General features: G+C 41.0%; 2 protein-coding genes across 3 annotated transcripts; one reads left to right on the top strand and one right to left on the bottom strand.

Annotated features, from left to right (window-relative positions):
* The first annotated feature begins 1,576 nt into the window (after positions 1-1,576).
* Positions 1,577-4,667, top strand: LOC115025533 (serine protease 23-like). The gene is made up of 2 exons (XM_029457866.1): positions 1,577-1,867; positions 2,556-4,667. The coding sequence occupies exons 1-2, from the start codon at positions 1,842-1,844 to the stop codon at positions 3,727-3,729; spliced, it is 1,200 nt and encodes a 399-aa protein (XP_029313726.1). The 5' UTR covers positions 1,577-1,841; the 3' UTR covers positions 3,730-4,667.
* Positions 4,668-4,730: 63 nt separating this feature from the next.
* tmem39a (transmembrane protein 39A) lies at positions 4,731-17,615 on the bottom strand. Of its 2 annotated transcripts, none has more exons than XM_029457847.1 (9): positions 17,279-17,615; positions 12,643-12,853; positions 11,504-11,726; positions 11,122-11,205; positions 10,851-11,005; positions 9,596-9,953; positions 9,246-9,433; positions 9,043-9,163; positions 4,731-8,020 (listed from the first exon to the last, which is right to left on the bottom strand). In XM_029457847.1, exons 2-9 carry the CDS (start codon positions 12,753-12,755, stop codon positions 7,781-7,783), a joined length of 1,482 nt encoding a protein of 493 aa, XP_029313707.1. In that variant the 5' UTR covers positions 12,756-12,853; positions 17,279-17,615; the 3' UTR covers positions 4,731-7,780. The 2 variants fall into 2 exon arrangements, with proteins under 2 accessions (XP_029313707.1, XP_029313716.1); XM_029457856.1 differs by having other exon boundaries at positions 11,504-11,723.
* Positions 17,616-19,221: the final 1,606 nt, after the last annotated feature.

Raw genomic sequence — 19,221 nt, 5'->3', positions numbered from 1 at the left:
GAGGGTGATCAAGACGGTGAATCAACAGTGTGGAAGTGTGTTAGGGCAAACTAAAGTATGTGTGCTACATAATTATTTAATGAGTACAGTAGTTTGATGGCATTTGTGGATGTATTTGTGTGAGACAGAGAGGGAGAAGGAGGGAGAATCCGGTCATGTTGCCCGATCTAAAGAATTAATGTGGGTCAGTGTTTGTGTGACGAGTAGGTCACTGTGTGCTTCTCCCTCTCTCCCTCTCTCGCTCTCTCTCTCTCTCACACACACACACACACACACACACACACACTTCCATCATCCTCTCTCTCTTCACACTCAGACTTCCTCTTGTCCTCTCTGTACAGCCTCAGTTTTGGACAGACAGCACACGCCTCCATCCAGCTGTTTTTGGCCTGTTGATTAAAAAAAATCCTCAACGGGCTGTAAACTCAGCAGCCCTACAGAGTTTGTCTTCTGGGGTTAGGGCTTAAGGTCCCCATTTTATGAGACTAAATCAATACATTTATGACGAGGCCACTGTATACCTGTATTGAATACCAAGCATAACTTACAAACTTACAAATATGAAGGGCCTGTTAGTTATTAATGCAATTACAATACAGCTACTGCAATGGTTATTAATCATTTACTTAATATTTCTATATTAGTTTTTAGAAGAACAATGTTTAGGGTTGCCAGGTTGTGAAAAATCCCTGTGGAAGGTTTTAATCCTGCAGCAGGACAATTCTCTGCACTTCTAGCTCTTCAACTCATCCGGAAGACTCTGTAGTGGGCCACTTTTATTTCTGGAAACTCAGGCTGAGAATCCATTCATTAACAAGTTATTTCCATGCATACCTGCAAACTAGATGATTTATGAGTCTATAAAGGGTACACAGCCAGGATTCTTCACCACCTGGTAACCCAAAGTGGTTCTAATGAATGGCTTATGTATAAATCATTAATACATTCGTTATAAAACATTGATTACTTCTTAATTATAAACCCTTTATAAAGGGTGACTTATCAGAAAGTAAACACCATATCATTACAATGATATCTGGAAATATTATATAATACAGAAAATTATTATTTCAATTATTTCAGTAACCTATAATAATATATTATGTGTTTATATTGTTGAGTCATATAAGGGGAACAAGCTGGTCCCCTCTTTTCACGTGGGCCTAAGTATATGCAGGTTTTCACAATATATCATTGAATCCTGTTGGGGTGTTCAGTCATTGTTCAGATGAAGTACGCAAACATAATCTGACAATTTCTCTGGAACCCTTTATGGTCTTTTTCTGAAACTCTGTAGACAAAACTATTAATTGATTAAACGAAATAATTAGATGCAGCCCTAATTAAAAGTATGACGTGTAATACCCAAATAGTATTGAAAAGTGTCAAGTTCAAAACTTTCACAAATAAAATCGTTAAATCTAATTAAAAAAAGAGACTGGATTACATATTAATTTTACTTTATTTTGAATTGAAGAGAAAGGGGATGAAAGGCAGTACATTGGTAACCAGCAGCATTGATATGATGCGTCACGTGACCGTGGCGGGGTCGGATATACTCACTCTGTCATCTTCGTCGGCAGATGTGACAGTGTGAGTGCAGACAGTCAGCAGACCGCCTCCTGCAGCGAACAATGATCCAACTCTTGATCAACCTTCGGACTCTAAACTGTCTCGGATTAAATAAAGTCATCAGTTCCTGAGAGAAGCGCTAAGAAGACTCTTTTATTTGCAGTAGGAGCGTTCACCAGTTAAACTCCCTTCGCGGGCTCTGCCTGTTCTGGTTTTAGGGGGGTTTCCCCTCCGTGTTCAACCACCGGCTCACCTGCAGAAGTTAAACCATGCGCTCCCGGGCTGCGCTCCCCCGGTAAGGCACCTCTATGTCCGCTTTGTCTGTGCGTAACGAGACGTTTAAAGAAGTTAAAGCAGTCTGTAAGCAGGGAAACACTTCTAAATTAAGAAATAAATGTTAACTGCACTGTTAATATTTTAGTGATGCAGTGGTAAATTAAAAAGATGAATACTTTCAGAAATGATTGCCATGCAATATATTATATTACCATGAGACTTTATAAGGATTCATGTAGGATACATTGTAGTCTCATGTCACAAAACCGTCTTGTATCACCCTCTACCCACAAAACGTATTCTATATTCAGTGCAACAAAATGTTATTCGGCCACTCTTGAAGGGCTTAATGCCAATCCCCAGACCACTTTAGGAATTTTCCATCAGAGCCTAGTGGCCTGATCTTTGCCCTGTATGTCATTTTTGCAGCATTAAAAACAGTGGAAGTTTACAGCCAAATTCCAGCTCAGATTTTTTTTTTTAAATGCTCAAGTTGGAATGCTCCTCCTCAACTCCCATGGTTGTAATTATAGATCCATGATGTTGGTTTTAGGAATGAGAATGTTTTTCATGCAGACAGTACGGAGGGTCTCGGACATCTAGTCACATTTAATAGAACAACTTGAGTCATGCAGAAATGTTTGAGTCCCACAGTGAATTGTTTTTTTTAGTAAGTTCACCTGATCTGTCCTCCTGTCCATCCACAGGTTTACCCCTCTTCTATTTCTCCTCTTCCTTCTCCCTGTTTTTTCCTCCTCTTCCCGCCCCCAGTGGGTTCTCCAGCGTGTCCCTGTCATCCTTGCTCAGCAGACGGAGTCTCGATCAGCCCCTCACTTCCTGTCTCAGGCCCGCTTGAATGTCAGCTCCCCCTGTGACCCAGAATGCCACATGAGGGCCCCTCGCCCGAGCTACTGGGACCTGCGACGTCTTCTGGCCTATGAGACACTCACCTCTGATGGTCAACTTACTGAGACTGCCGTTGGGATCTATGGCTACGACCCAAACACCAGTCCGGCCTACTCTTCAGGGTCGTCTGGGAAGGCTGAGCGGTCACATGTCAGGAGGAAGCGACAGATATTCGGCCACGATGGCCGTTTTAGCATTGCTGGGCAGGACTTCCTGTTGAAATATCCATTTTCAGTGGCTGTCAAGCTGTCCACTGGGTGTACTGGTACATTGGTGGGGGACCGTCATGTTCTCACAGCTGCTCATTGTGTTCATGATGGTAAAAATTACGTGAAAGGAGCCCAGAAGCTCCGGGTTGGGTTTCTAAAAACCAAGCAACGAGACACAGAGGCTTCCTCTTACCTTGCTTCCAACTTCACCAACCACGTTGAAGGTGGCCGTGCTCTTTACACCCCGCCAACTAACGAAAAAATGAAATTCCAGTGGATCAGAGCCAGGCGCACCCATGTGCCCAAAGGATGGATTAAAGGGAATGCCAATGACATTGGGATGGACTATGACTACGCTTTGCTTGAACTCAAGAAACCACACAAACGCCGCCACATGAAGTTAGGAGTCAGCCCGCCCGCTCAGAGGCTGCCCGGTCGACGAGTCCACTTCTCAGGATTTGATAATGACCGTCCAGGCAAGCTGGTGTATCGGTTCTGTCGGGCCGGCGAGGAGACGTCAGACCTGCTTTATCAGCACTGTGATGCTCAGCCCGGTGCTAGCGGGTCAGGAGTCTACGCCCGGATGTGGGATGGGCGGCACCGGCGCTGGGAGCGGAAGGTGATAGGTGTGTTTTCTGGGCATCAGTGGGTGGAGCGACAAGGGGCGTCTCATGAATTTAATGTAGCGGTGAGAATCACACCTCTCAAATATGCTCAGATCTGCTACTGGATAAAAGGAAACTTTGTGGACTGCCGAGAAGGGTGAGGGGTGTAGCAACGAAACCATAGGCCCACTACATCCTTATACATCGTACTGGAATATTGGGGGCTGCAGCAAATCCTCACTATTCACCCCAACACTTGTAGCACTGAAGTAACATCAATATAAACAGCAACATTTAGTTTGTTGCCCCCACTCGGCAATATCAGTGATGTAAATACAGACCTGACAGACATCCAGTAATGACACTAAACTTTCTAAACAGGGCGTGTTCATTTCATATATGCTTAGATTGGCATCTTAACTCACATTTCTAAAATCTGAAAAAGTTTATTACATTTGTGTTAACTGGGGAGAAATGTAGGTCATGTGGTTTTGCACAACAAAAGGAGATTTATAATTTTCCTGGAACATTTATCTGGATAACAAAGTTATCTGGAAGACACTCAGATCTGGAACATGGACTGATATGAAACAACTGGTCATCAGATTACAAGAAGCAGGACTAGGAAAAGTGTTTCACTTTGTATTCTAGCCTTTTTATTGTGCTTATACTAAAGATTGCACTGTTAAAACTCTTGAAGAAGTTTTTCTACTGAACATTAAGATTTTTGTGAATGAATGTACAAGTCAGCAACCAAAGGTGCCAACAGTTTCTCTCCTAACGATCATGCATCTCCTCTCAGTGGACACACTAGTTATCTCAATAGAGTGCTCTGTCAGCTACATTAACAGTGTTTTGGAAGGATATTCAACTTGTAACATAGAATGATATTAAATGACTGCAGTTTTAGTTTGTTCAGTGTTGTACCTAAATGATTAGCTCCCTCTGGTGGCAAAGATAAAACATTGTAGATGTCCAACATCATGCAAAGGCCTACATAAGCACTTTTTAGTTTTGCTCGTTTAACATTTGTGAAACATTATTTGTGTCTCAGAAACTGAACTGTGGCAAATTCAATGAAATATATGCTTTGAAATAAGCAATTGTGTCACATATTTCTTATCCGTCTGCTCGCACAACATATCCCTCACACAACACAAGATTTGTTTAAACACAATTTGTTTAATTTTGGATGTCAAAGGGCATTTTCAGAAATGCTGTGGGGAAACTGAACAGTGTAAAAAGCCGAAACACGAGGACCAGCTCCAATGACTTCTCCAGCAGCGACACATTCAACAGTTTCAACCAAGAGATTGAAACTGCATCCTGGGATATGGCACATGGAAAACAAACTCTGCGACTCAATTTGACATGTTTTATAAGTAACCGAGAACAGATCATCAGCATCAGTTTTACTTAAAACCCGTCTTCAAATTTCATTTTGGTCAAGAGGAAGATCAAATACACTTTGGGGAAATGTGGTCAAGATGTGATAAAAACCTAAAATCTTTCCAAATCTCATTCCTCTTCTTCAGCTCTGACCTTACGGGTTTCACCAAAACAAAGAAAGCAGACAGGATGTGTTTTCACTTGAGCAAAAGACTTAACATTCAAGTAAAAACCGACATTGAAGCAGGATTTAAAGCAAACTTAAAAATGTTTTCTTTCTGTGTTATTGCGATAAGAGCGAATAAAAGGTGACAAAGGTACACCCATTCAAAAAACTGAAATTTCTGTGATGGTCAATCGGGGGGGACTGGTGCTACCAACTTAAAAACACGGCAATTCAAGACAACAGCAACAATCAGTTGAAGCTTTTGCTACATTCAAGTGGAATATGACTGCAAATAAAACAGAAGCACCAAGGAGCGGATTTAAGGACTAAGTTTGCAGACTAAGCAGAATAATGGGCACATGTATGGCATTTGTGTATAATGAAAACATTCCTCACATTTCTTTTGGAGGCACAGAGCAGCACCAGTGATCCAGACGCGCACACTGGTTCATCTCAAAAGTAGTTTCCTCCTCATTTACACTCAACCTGAAAATTGACTGAAGCGGTTAATGTGAAATTCCATCAGCACAGGAAATATTGATCTCCAGCTTTTCAGTTTAGACTTGAATACCTTTTGGTTGATTTCTATCTGAATACTGAACAGTTCATCAGGGCTTGATGCTAATCTTTAACAGTTATTCTCCAGGTTAGAGCCGGTGAAGGAGAGGAGGCTTTTAAAGAGGAACATACTTGAGAGTGAGAGGATGTTCTTCAGGTGTGACTTCACAGAAAGGCAACAACATGAAAGGCAACCTGTTTGTAACACCATACTGGTAACGGAGAATACATAAACTGGTAATGAGGCGACACATACAGTCTTTACCCTCCAGCCTTTGATTTTGTATTCATCACCCATGGAAATGTCACTATTAAAAACACCCTCTGCTGTCAAATCCACATAAAAGCATGATGACAATATGATATATTTGCAGTGGTAGAAGGGTTAGGTCCTGGGACGTACCAACGGAAATCTTTATCATTAGCCAGATTTGTTGCGGTATCTACATCCTATCTACAAAGACAAGGACCTGATGTAATATGGGCCTCGATACCATTATGGTTAAAGCATTCAGGCACCAAAATAAAACATTGACTGGATCACCTTTAGGAACACAAATGAGTCATTGAGAACATTTCAGCATGTCAAAAGTGGAGTCAGACATCAGCAAGTTGACTTTAATCATCACCTAGCTACAGCAGCAGCCCTTCACACTTTACACATTTAAGTAACAACCACCAGGACAGGCAGGGCTGTGTGACAAGATAGTTTGACCATAGCCGTTTCTGTTTTTTACATGTTTGGGTGTGCTTTGAGTTTAAAGATGCCAATAGTATCTCAGTCCCCCTCACTTGTCGACACTCGTACGTTTGTAAAGACTGGTGCTGTAACTGCCGTCCAGAAAGCCAATGATGTGAAAGAAGCAGATACTGATAGTAAAAACACGGTAACAAAAAGTGAATGAGGAAGAATACAGCATTCTCTGCAGAGGCAGTGGATGAGAGTACCTACGGTGTTTATCCTACAGACTCAAGTTTGAAGAAACATTTTATTCTACTTTGTGGTGAAAATCTACGCTGAGAATCTGCGTAAAGCAACAGTTTGAAGGGAAAATACAACTCTCATATTTCCCATTAAACATGAAACCACTGCATGCAGCTGGTTAGCTTAGCACAAAGACTAAACCAGGGAAACAGCTAGTCTGGTTCCAAACAAACACATTATATCTCCTTTGTTTAATTGAATACAACTTGCTTTTCTAAGTAACCAACCGGAGTCTATGTGGTTGCCAAGCAACTGCTTACAGCGAAGAAATAGTCCGGCACGTAACCCCACGTAAAACGTTGTTATACTTAAATATTTGTTCTAATTAAACAAAGGAGACATAACGTGTTGATTTTTAGAGTTTTCCGCAGATTCTGTTAGCGTTGGGCAGAACTAGGCAAGCCGTTTCCTCACTTCCAGTCTTTGTGCTAACGTTAAGCGACCCCTCTGCGTGCTGTTGCCTCACACTTGATGGACAGATACGAGTGCTATCCATCTTCCGATTTAACTCTCCACTAGAAAGCAAATAAGTATATTTCCCAAAATGTCAAACTTTTGCTTTAAAAACACCAGTGAAAACATGCTGCGGTTGAGAGCAGTAACGGTGCGTCCCGCTAACACTTCCCCAAAGAGCGGCATCAGTTTTCACTTGGTTCGAGATTTAAGCTTGAAGAGCAAAACCGCCCAATCAGGTTTCAGGATCTCAGGCACATCTTCTTCCACTGCTCTGATTCGCTGGTCAGGTTTAATTGACTGTTGGAAGCCAAGTCCGCTTTGTGATTGGCCACCTGCACTTAAAATATCTTTGGTGAACGTCACCTCCTGGCATTCCCTGACTTCCCTGACGCCTAGCAACAACATAACACAACATGCTAATGTCGTCAGCGTGGTAATGCCCGGCGTAACTCGAAATAGTATACAAAATAAAAATATTCTTTTAAATAGGTATATATAAACATTGCATTACAAATAGAACCGTATCAAAACACGGTTATGAGTTCAGTCTGTCCCTTAACCTCCAAGTGTGAGCGCTAATCAACCTTCCGGTCCTCCACTTTACCAGACCTCCACCTGTCTCTTCTCCTCATAGGTGAGGTCTCACTGTGCAGAGCCTTTACTGCGACTTGAGCACCAAACTGTTGGAGGACTGAGGGTATGAGTAGGCTTTGCCCAGCACGATGCGGTCTCGGAGCAGTTTAAAAAGGACATAGTAGTTGCAGAAGAGAATAAGGCCCAGAGACAAAGTGTGGTTCCAGCGCTCAGAGCGCAGCAACGAGTATAACTGGTACAAAACCACGCTGGACTCGATCCAGATCAGCAGGTTCAGGATCCGCAATGGCTTGTGGAACAGGAACTGGAAGACCAACAGACAGGAAGTGAAGATTAGAAATGAAATGAGCGTAGAGAAAGATCAAACATAAAAACATTTAATATGCAGGGGGTGGACTTAATAAAATTAACACTTATAATACAATACAGGGCGATACATACAGCCTAACCTGTCTGTCTGTGTGAAACATGGTGGATTCAAATACAGTGTTTTGAAGGAGCAAACCGAGAGGCAGAGCTTCATAAGAAGTCAGTCATTGATGAAATGAACACAGACCAACTGACAACTGATAAATTACAAGCTCAGTTGGTCTTCATCTAAATTTAAAAAGAAAACGAGAAAAAAATAAATACTGTACATCATCTCTTGGACAATTGAACTAACTCCATCTGTTAATGAAGACCATGAGATGCAGCTGAAAGCCCCCGGTGAGAAAACTTTATTTTATGCACCAGAGTTTCCCGTCTGAGCGGATGAACGTAATGGAGGTCAATACTTTTACTTGACGGAGACTGAATTGGGTAAAACTATCTTCAGTGCTGCCTGCTCTCCTCAGTTTGTGCGTTTAGTTTTTCTTCACACAACTCAACCTAAATATGAGGATTTTGCCAAATGCATTTACTTTTCACAACTTGTAAAAAACAGAAATGATTTCTTCTTCTTTCTTCTTCAACACGCTGCTCTGATGACCAACTAGAAAAGTAAACATGTCATTGCATGTCAGCAATAGCATAGCCTATACATAAATGCAGCTGCCTTAGGCACAGCAGAAGCCCTTAAGCAGAAGTATAAAATCAGCTTAACTCATTAAATATGTGGCCGTGTGATAAAAGTATAATTTCTGCTGACAATGGTGGACTTTATTTCAAGTGAGGTGGTGGATTTTACATTTTCAGAGGTTGCAGGAAACCAATGCTAGAGCTGTGTAGTTTGTAGTAATTTTGAATCATATTGTAAAGGTGTCCTGATTATTCTGTCCACCCTCATCTCAAGTTAATAATTTAAAAAGGTTACATCCATTGTCACTATAAAGTACAAATACTCACATAAAACCTTGCATGGGAAACATCAGCGGGCAGAGCAACATTATAGGGTCCGACTGCCTTATAAAGAGATCGACTGTGTCGTACCAACACCCCCTGAGGCCAAATGGTATTTTCTGACCACCTGCAAAACATATCGACAGTTATACACATATTATTTACTGTCGTTTTTAAACCTGTCTGTGTACTAATGTGTGCACACTCACACATGCTGAGGTGCGTTGCTGTACGAGCCGTGCTCCAGTTTCTGCCAGCGGCCCAGATGAGCCGCCGAGCGATGAAGCAGGTCGCAGTAGCTGGGGGGCAGGAGCTGGCTCATCAGCATCACAAACGCATTGATCCACACCATGATCAGATGCTCACATGACCAGCGCATGTCATAGTACTGGGTGCTCTGTTGGCGTGAAAAGGTTGAGGAAATGTACCATTTTACAGACAAGAAACCAGGCAGCATGAAGGCAAATGATGTGACGGGGAGGGGAAACAGACATCCTCTCCAGTTTAACGCTAAAATTCTCAATAAAATTAAAAAGCAATTGAAATGACAGATACCGACCTTAACGAAGCAGAGAGGCAGGAAGGCGACGTAGTAAGCACTGAACAGAGAGTTGAACAGCACTTCCTTGATTCTCCGGTTGAAGTCGCTCTTCAGCTCCTCCACCTCTGCTCGAATTACCTCGGGCGTGTGTGAGTGTGTGTGTGGTGGGCAGGTGTGCGTAGGCATGTGTGGGGGGCTGGAAAACTGCTCTTTGATGTTCTCTCGCAACAGGAAGAGGAAGTCACGTGGTCGAAAGAACGGAGTCTCTGTAAGCTCGGTCTGCTGGTGGTCGGCGGGGTAGTCGCAGTCAGCCGGTACCGTTTGGCTTTTCCCTCCCTCCTGATGGAAACAGCAAAGGGGGACGTACACACCAAATCTGGCATGGAAGGAGGGCGGGGAGCCATCGAGGACAAAAGAACAGAGCAGCGAGTTTTTGTTGAAATGACGGCAGGATGAAAAGGAAGTTGTATGATTTGAAAACATCATGCATATTTAAAATGAGACACATTAAGGGAGGGTGGGTCCATAACTTCCATTTCCATTAGTGCACACATAAAAAAGAACAAGACAGCAACATGCTCACTACGCATTACCTGATTAATAGCTACAGTATGTGAATCATTTGTTTTGAACATCTGTTGTATGGTGACCTGAAGAATCTTATTTGGGAGTTTCACGCTGATAAATTAAGGTTTTTCCTTTGGAGTCGGATGCCACAGTAACCATAGAAACTGATAACACACAACTTAACTAATCATGTTTTGCTGACTCCAGCTTTGGCTTTAATTCAAACCGGAGTCAGGTGTTAATATTACAGCTGGGGTATTGTGGTTCCTGTGCATCACGAAAATTGGACACATATGGAGGCAAATAGGATTTCAACCAACCACTACTTTGGCTCCACCTCACATGTGGAGTGGAATCAGAGTCTGAATCCCACAATGTCTCTCACAAAGTGTTTGAAATTCTCTCTGAAGCTATTTTTTCATTCTACACACAACTACTTCAGTTTTTGAAGGACCACACCGAGTGCAACACAATGAATGACTCTGAGGAGAGAAAGTGAGAAAGTGAGCACTGTTTCCCCCGTTTGCGAGATGCATTGCGTCTTGCCGTTCTCTATGATGACAGGCCCCTTTGCACCACCTTCAAGAGTGGCCATTCAGAACAGGTATTAATACTTTTGCTTTGAGATGTGGTCAGATGACAATTTGTGCATGTATATCCTGGCCTTTAGAGGATGGGGTGGGGTCAAAGGTATCAAAAGACTCACGGGTATCCCAGGAAGAGGAGGTTGAGCACAGAATGGTTCTTGCAGAGGTTGACCAGCGTCCAGCAGAGCACCCAGCCGCACATTGTCAGCAGGCTGAGCCGAGCTGCGATCAGAGCCCCATAGTGGAGCAGCGATCCGCCGCTGCTCTGAGACACCTGGACGAAACAGAATCACTCAAGTTACCAGAAACACATCAGTGGGATTTGATTCCCACAGGGGTTAAGTGGAATAAAATGTGTCGCGATTGTATATAAAAGCTCTGTGTGTTTACCTCTGAAACGATAGTCCAAACAAGCCTCCTGGCCAACATTACTGTGATGAAGATAGCCAGGTGGTAGTCCATTAGATGAAAGTTCTGTTCAAATAGAGAGGAGAAAGAAGCGATCATTATTTTTCCATGGATCGTACATATTAAATTACATCTGAACCTGCACAACACAAATCTGTTATGAGCTGAACCACAAATCAACGTTGGAGTATGCAGTGGCTGAACGAATGTGTCCATTTTAAGTGTTTCACTTAAAACATAACCATCACACACAAATGTTGCGTTTCCCGCTTCAAGAAGATACGGTTCCCTGGAGTTTATGTCTCAACTACAGCACATAATGTTTACAATAATTAAACTGGTCTGTGCAAGTTTGTGTTCTTACAAGTGAGGTAGAGGCAGCAGGGTGGCTGTACGGGTACCACCACACCGTCCTGTAGATGTTTATGTACTGGACAAACAAAGCCACCAGCAAATACAGAAAGAGCAGAAACTCAAACAGCAGGCTGCTGTCCAACGGCAGCTCGGGGATCCTTGAGTGACGGACCGGCTCGGGAATAATAAGGGCCGAGATAGGGGGCGCAGACAGACCCACCAGGTTACTGCTTCTGAAAGAAAACACACACAAACATAAATACAAACAGTCATAGACACACATATATATATATATATATATATATATATGTGGTGCAGAGCAATGTTTTTGTCACATCACACCTGCTGCACTTACCTGCTTCTCAGACCTCGACTGTAAAAGCTCAAGAAGTAGATACTAGGCTCAGCAATAATCTCCACCAGTAACAAAGTGAAATATCTCTATTAAGGCATCCTGTCTGTTTTAAGAGGATTAGAGCTAATAATTAATCTTTTTAAAAATCAATCTAAAACTATTTTGAAGAACAATTACTTGTTTATGTCATTCTTGAATTACTTGAAACAAATTCAAAACATTAGCTAGCTCCAGCTTCTCAACTGTGAGAGCTTATGGATTTTCTTTGTTTCACGTGATAGAATATTGAATATCTTTGTGTTGTATAACGTAGTGTTAGACGAGCAACGTGAAGATATCATCTTGGGCTTTAGGAACTTGTGATGGCAGTTTCTTTTTTTTTTTAAATGTTAAATGTCTGTGAAAAAGGTCCATCACAGACCAATGTGACATCTTCAAATGTCGTGTTTGAGCATCCAACAGTCCAAAAATTCAAAGATATTCTGTTTAAAATCTTATAAAACAAAGAAAACAGCAAATCTTCACATGAGAAGCTGGAACCAGACAATGTTTAATCGATGATCAAAGATTGCCGATTATATTTTATTTTGTTCAATTTATCGACTAATTGTTCAGCTCTAGAGAGAATGACCAAACAAGACAAACAAGTTAAGACTAATATAAACAGACAACATTTCCTAATAGCAAGCTGAACATGGGGGTTTTGACCACAGATTGTTAGGAGAAATTTTGGTTATGAAATAAAAACATTTGAATTCAGTACAATGGGTGATAAATATATTGTGTTTGCTCACCTGTTCCTGATGCCTGTACCATTACCAATGTTGCCTCCAACCAGAGTCTGCAGGGACGGCAGAGCAGAGCGACTTAGCTGCTGTCTGCTGGGACCCCTGCGACCTCCTGGCATGGTCGCCAGTTACCTTGGCAACCACGGACACCGCCCACCAACCAACAGCCGCTGGCACTCCTCCCCTTCTCAATGAGCCACCATGTACAGCCAGGCCACTGCGGAGGAAAGCCGAAAGACAAGACTGAGTCAAAACAAGAAATGTAAACAGAATATAAAACAGTGAAGTCTTGCAGTGACTAAAAACCAACAAACCTGAGGCCTAATCAACATTTACAGAACAGCACCCGTGAGTCAAATTAAATATAATTGGAGTATCGATCCATCCCAAGGCATTGACTTCACATGTAGAGTAAACAGTACTGAAGTTAATTAGAGGAAGGAATATTAGAGCATGCGCAGATGCTCCAGTTTTTCAATGAGCTGGTTTTTCCTTAACTGATATTATCTTTCTACTCTCTCCCTTAAGTGTCTTTAAAACAAACTTAACATACTGGGCTATTTGTTATGAACTGCCTGAAATACTAATGATAGTCTGCCGTCACTGATGTTGATAAAAGAAGAAGCCAAACAGACCTTTACCATGGTTTAATAAAAACAGTTTAAAACGGTATTGTCATGGAAAAAGCCAACAACACAACTGCAACAAACAAACAAAACCATTTGTTTATTCAGTTACGGAAATTTAAAGGGGTAAAATGTGTTTGTTTGGCACTGCTTTGATCAGCCTTTATCGAACCTACTTCACGTGAAAGAAATGACAAACTATGTCAGCTGTACAACCCACACAAACCTGCCAGGGTTTCCCCCAGGAAATTATATAGCAGAAGTAGTGAGCGAGTCATATCCTGACGCATCTTGTTTTATGATCAGTTTAGCGCGCACAAGCATATTGACAATGAATTAACCTTGAACCTTAAATGCATGGCATTTGTTGTGCAGGCTGCACTTTAACATTTAAAGATTATTATTTGGCATTTTTGCTTTTATTGGACAATTGTCAGTTAAGAGGCAGGCAGGAAATGGGGTGGGGGGGGGAGAGGGGGGTATAACAACAATGGTGCAACAACAATTCACCAGCTGGAATTGAATGGGCGACGTTGCCATTATATGGGACTCAATGTAAAAATAGGACTACCAAGATGTTGCGTCTTTAATGAATTTTAGTGTTTTACTTCATAAAAATGGATTAATTTGTGATTTTAGAGAACGTAGTCAATATTTTAAGACAGTTATAAATTCTAATACTTTTAATGGTTTTCTTAGCCATTAAAGGCAGTAAACTGAATGCATTTGGGTAAATAAAATTCAAAACAACAAGTTTTTGTTTAATGCTTTTAGTGAAGTGTCAACTTTATGGTGTGGTTGCATTGTGCAAAATTCACAGGTGTAAATAATGACATTACCGGCTCCATTCCATTTAGTGTCCCAGTTAGCCATATGTGTGAGCAATCATCCACAATACCAGAGCGTTTGAACTAACTCACCTAAATGGAATGCAGCCATCGTTAACACTATTAACTCCACCTGTGCTTTACCTGCTTTCACAAGTCAGTCTATTGGACTGCATTAGTTTGAGCAAAGTGTACTTAAGAAACAAAAAAATGAGAGAACTGACTGAGTACTTAGCTATCCCGCTATACGGAGGTTTCCCGTCATAGCAGCAGCTCCACTTATCACCACCTACACCAGATCAGAGAACCATCCCAAAGCCTTCCTGGTGGCAACACTATCGGCTACTGTCAAACCAGTGCTTGAGCAAACAGCTGACAGCCTGCAACTACCTAGAGTATCAGAACTGTTTATATGCAGTCTGCCTGCTTGACATTGACTTGACTTGCTTAAACTCGTGTTGGGGAAACAATCTCCTGGAGGTGTTTGCACTGCAGAGGCAGCGACAAATTGTTAAGTGTATGTCTACATGAAAAGACTCACAAGGAGTATTCATTCAATAGCCAACATATATCTTTTGAGGCCTTTACATTAGGGCTGCAAATAATAATTTTTATTACCTATTAAACTGCTGATTATTTTCTCAATTAATCGGTTGTCTGTAAAATGTCAAAAACATTGTGAAAAATGTCCATCCCAGTTTCTCAAAGTCATGTCTTAAAATGTGTGGTTGTCAGTTCAAAACCCAAAGATATCCAGTTTAATGACATAAAACGGAGAAAAGCAGGAAAGCTCTATATTTAAAGAGGCAGAAAACAGCATGCCATTTTTTAATTAAAATTACTTTAACAATTAACCGATTATCAAAATAGTTGGCGATTATTTTTCTTTTAACTTATCAATTAGTCTACTAGTCATTGCAGCTCTAATTTACATTAGTGTTAGAGCTGTCAAATACTGAAACTCACACCCTGTCAGACAAAACATTACCTGAGGAAGATACCTGAACTTCCTCTCAGCTCCCAGACTACAAGTGCAACTGTGTCAGTGCTTACAAACTCATCGCAGCAAAAGCACAGGTTGGGTTATTGCCATTTGAGTTATGCCAGTGATCCAGCATGAACAATAGTCTTGACTCTTGACGCTGAAATTAAATTAAATGCAGACTTCTGCTACGACTTGTCAAACCAGCTGTTGTAACAAAGAGCAATAAGCGCTCTCTTAGTGCGACTCAAAACATTTCCATGCTCATTATGAATACTTACGTGATGATCACATGACATGCAACAATATTTTATATAATTGTAAATCAAATAAGATTGGATTTGGGGATTTTCAAAACTGAAATCCTGAATCATTGATAAAAATGTACTAGATTAATGTACGTATATTTTCATTTTAAGTTGATATGTTGCACAGTCAGTGAGATGTTTTAAAGATACAAGTTTAGAGAACTAGGACTGTAACCAACAGTTGTTTTCATTATCGATTAATCTGTAAAATAAAATAATTGGCAACTATTTTAGTAAATGATTTGTAATTTTGCAAAAATGTCCAAAGTTTTCTGGTTCCAGCCTCTCACATGTGAGGATTTGCTCCTATTCTTTATGTCATTTGATAAGAAACTGGACATTCAGGGATTTTGGACTTCTGGTCGGACAAAAGCAACTTGAAGATGTCAATTTGAAATCAGTGAAATGATGGACGTTTTTCACTGGGCCAATTTTCTATTGATTTATTGAAAGAAAAAAAAGAAAAGAGTCAGATTAATCTGTAATGAAAATAATGATGATGTCCCATCTAAGCTAGTGTAGTTGTAACTTAACTTAAAACACTAAATCATTTATCTTATCACTGTTCGGTGGGTTTTAAAAAGTCCCACCCCACTTCATCAGCCAGTGATAGGCTCGTAAAACAAAACACAAACCAGAGCCAGATAACATCAAACCTCAAAGTATATCAATATTTCCTTTATGCTCATGTGAAACATAATGGAGATGATAGTGCAGAACGCTCTGTGGGCAGTGTCTACTAGCTCCAATATAATACCATATTAAAGCTGAATCTTCAACAGGAAACAGCCGTTAACACTCACACACACACACACACACACCACAAGGGACCAACATTACAGTTGGAAATCAAAAGTGAAAACAGGAACTGTGAACTAAAGAAATTAACTACACTGGAGGGATTACAGGATGGTATTTTGCAACTTTGTGGAAGTGTAACACGTTTCTAGTTTTCTCCTCAATGCAAATCCTTTTAAAAAGTGTGTGTGACAGCTTTAGTTACTTTACAGATTACCATGCATCTCCAGATGTGTTGATTGTGAAGGCTTCTGGTAAACTGAAGGATGAAGTGTTCCTGTGTGGGTTGATAAAATGCTCCCATTTCTTAAGATAAACGAACTAGTTAAAAACCCTCTTAGATCAGCTGGAAAATGCATCGTCACAAAGCTGAAAACAGGGACTGAGCTCATGAAAAGATATGTGGTGCTCACAGGACAGTGACGCTACAAACATATAATGATCTTATAGACTATGATGCATTGCTGTAAATTAAACTAACAAACAGCATATTAAAAAGGAGTTCACATGAGCACAACCTTTAACATCTACAACAGCAAAATGCAGCATACACATTAATGCAGCAGTAATATTAATCCAAAAACATCATATATAAAATAGTACAACACTGCCAAATTTGACTGCAGAATGAGTACTTTTACTTTTGATACTTTAAGTAGATTTTTCAGAAACATACTCTTACTTAAGTATGAGTAAGAGTTAAGTTTTGAATGCATAACTTTTACTTATGAGTATTTTCATAGTGTGCTATTGATACTTATATACAAGTAAAGGATCTAAATACTACTTCTCCCACCGCCAAGCGAATAACGTTAAGAGGGGGGTGAAAGGTGTTTGGAAATAAAGCGGCTTTGAGCTGAAAGTGTTGACTTGTTTTGGAGAACACTTTGTTAGGAAGTATTTTTTTTTCTTTTTCTGCAGAGACTTGCTAAGACATGCACTGAAGCTGCCTGTCTGAATCATGACACCGGGCAGCAGCGTTGTCATTTTGTACACGGCGGAAACTTGTGAACACACTTTAAAATAAAGATGTAAGCTTGTAGCTAGCAGGTTAAAGCTAAAATAGTCAAACAAAATCTCCGTAAAGCCATCGTTACTCACACAACACACGGGGGGTGAAGTGAACGAGGATGCATCAGTCAGTTGAGTGGCTTCCAGCCTGACGAGTCCAGACAGCACCGAGCATTTTCTCCACCTTCCAGCTTCACTATTCCGGCTGCACTGCTGTGGCGACGAGCTTACGACGGTACCGGCGATGCTGTAGGGTTGCTTCCTCTCCGGGTTAAACACATAAACGGCTTTAAAAGTTAGCCCCGGGCTTCAGGAGCAACAGTGTAAATGCGTTGCACAGAGACCGACGTGGCAAACCCGCACCTCCTCTCTCTGCAACGTCATCCGCGCGCGACTGAACTGCACTGTCGCAGTTTCACAAAACAAACGGCTGGTCTGGAGTCAGTGCTATTTTAACTTTTATTAACGAGTTTTTAAATTATTAATAACTATTATTAATGGATTTTAACGAGCACATTAACCAAATGGCCAATTTAATTCTTATTTTCACCGAAGTACTGCGGTATACACATACATGTACTCTACTTTCTCCTCATTATGGAACAATAATATAATAGTGTTACATTCATAGAGCACTTTTCAAGCCATATGCACAGACTGCTTTCTTTTCAATAAATAAAAAACCAATGGCCTATTGCAAGAGGTAAATAATCAAACCTACACTCTTGGCCCAGAGCCTCCAAATATACACACATATCTTTGTTCTGCATATAGTAAACATGCAACTGCTCAAATGTGAATTATGACATAAGACAGTTTTGCATTAATCATGATTAATGCAAAAGGGGGAAAACTAGGTACGTTTGCAGAACTGTACACTGTATAACATTGTTAACATTACTTAATTTCCTACATCATGGGTCGGGAACCTTTTTAGCTGGGAGAGCCATAAAAGCCAAATATTTTTTTTATGTATTTCCTTGAGAGCCATATATTTAATAAATTTGAATGCAACTTTATACGTGCATTTTTTTAAGAATAACATGTCTCCCAGTACTAATAGCGGTATCAGTGTTGCATTGAACAGGTGCTCTTTTATTAAATAAACTAAACGCTTACGTTATTTATCTCATTTATGTGCACGTTTCAGAGTTTACTGCACGGGTGTCAACCTCTTATGTCTGTTGTTGTTGGTGTTGTTGTTTTTGTTGTTGTCCTGCATTTTAGCGTCTTGAGATTGCTTTTAGCTTTGAAAGGCGCTTTACAAATACAATTTATTATTATTATTATTATATCAGGCGCGCGAGAAAATATTATATGTCTATCATAACTGGCCCGCCGGTTTTGGTAATTAAATCAATGCATGGCACAACCACGAGAAAAGACATTTGAGGAAGTATCTAAATGTGTGAATGGAATGAAAGTTTTTGGAAAGCAAAGGGAAACACACCACAGATCTCTGGGACGATGTGAGCTGGACTGTTTGTGCGACACAACGAAGCATCTCACTGTTAAACCTGCAGCTTCAGGGCCGTGTGATCACGGACATGTGTGATGCCGAGCTGCCTGTGGGAGACTCGGATGCAGAAGGAAACTTTGGTCACTGCGTGTTTCCAAACACTAACAAACATCTCCACCGCTGTGTTCCCGACAGCATTCTGCTGATGAAATGAGCGCATTTGCCGACTTTGCAGCTCAGAAATTAAAATTGAACTGCTCAGCAACCCGTTTGCAGTTGACTTAAATATGTTCCATATCTTTTTGCACTTTATGTGTACCCTGTTCAATAAATGTGGACCGTGTTTGGCCCTCGACGTAGTCGCAGTTTTTAATGTTGGCCCTCTCTGTGATTGAGTTTGACACCCCCGGTCTACTGCTTGCTTTGCGCAGTTTCTCCTCTGCTGTTTCGCGAAGGGCAGGGCTCCGCCCCCTACGCACAAACACACGCACACACACACAGACACACGCACACACGTATGTAAGTGTGTGCGCTGTGCAGTCAGAGAAAGAGCGGAGTAAAGGAGAGGGGACAA

Source organism: Cottoperca gobio, chromosome 3, assembly GCF_900634415.1.
Source record: "Cottoperca gobio chromosome 3, fCotGob3.1, whole genome shotgun sequence".
NCBI lineage: Eukaryota > Metazoa > Chordata > Actinopteri > Perciformes > Bovichtidae > Cottoperca > Cottoperca gobio.
This window is presented reverse-complemented; position numbering and strand designations above follow the sequence as displayed.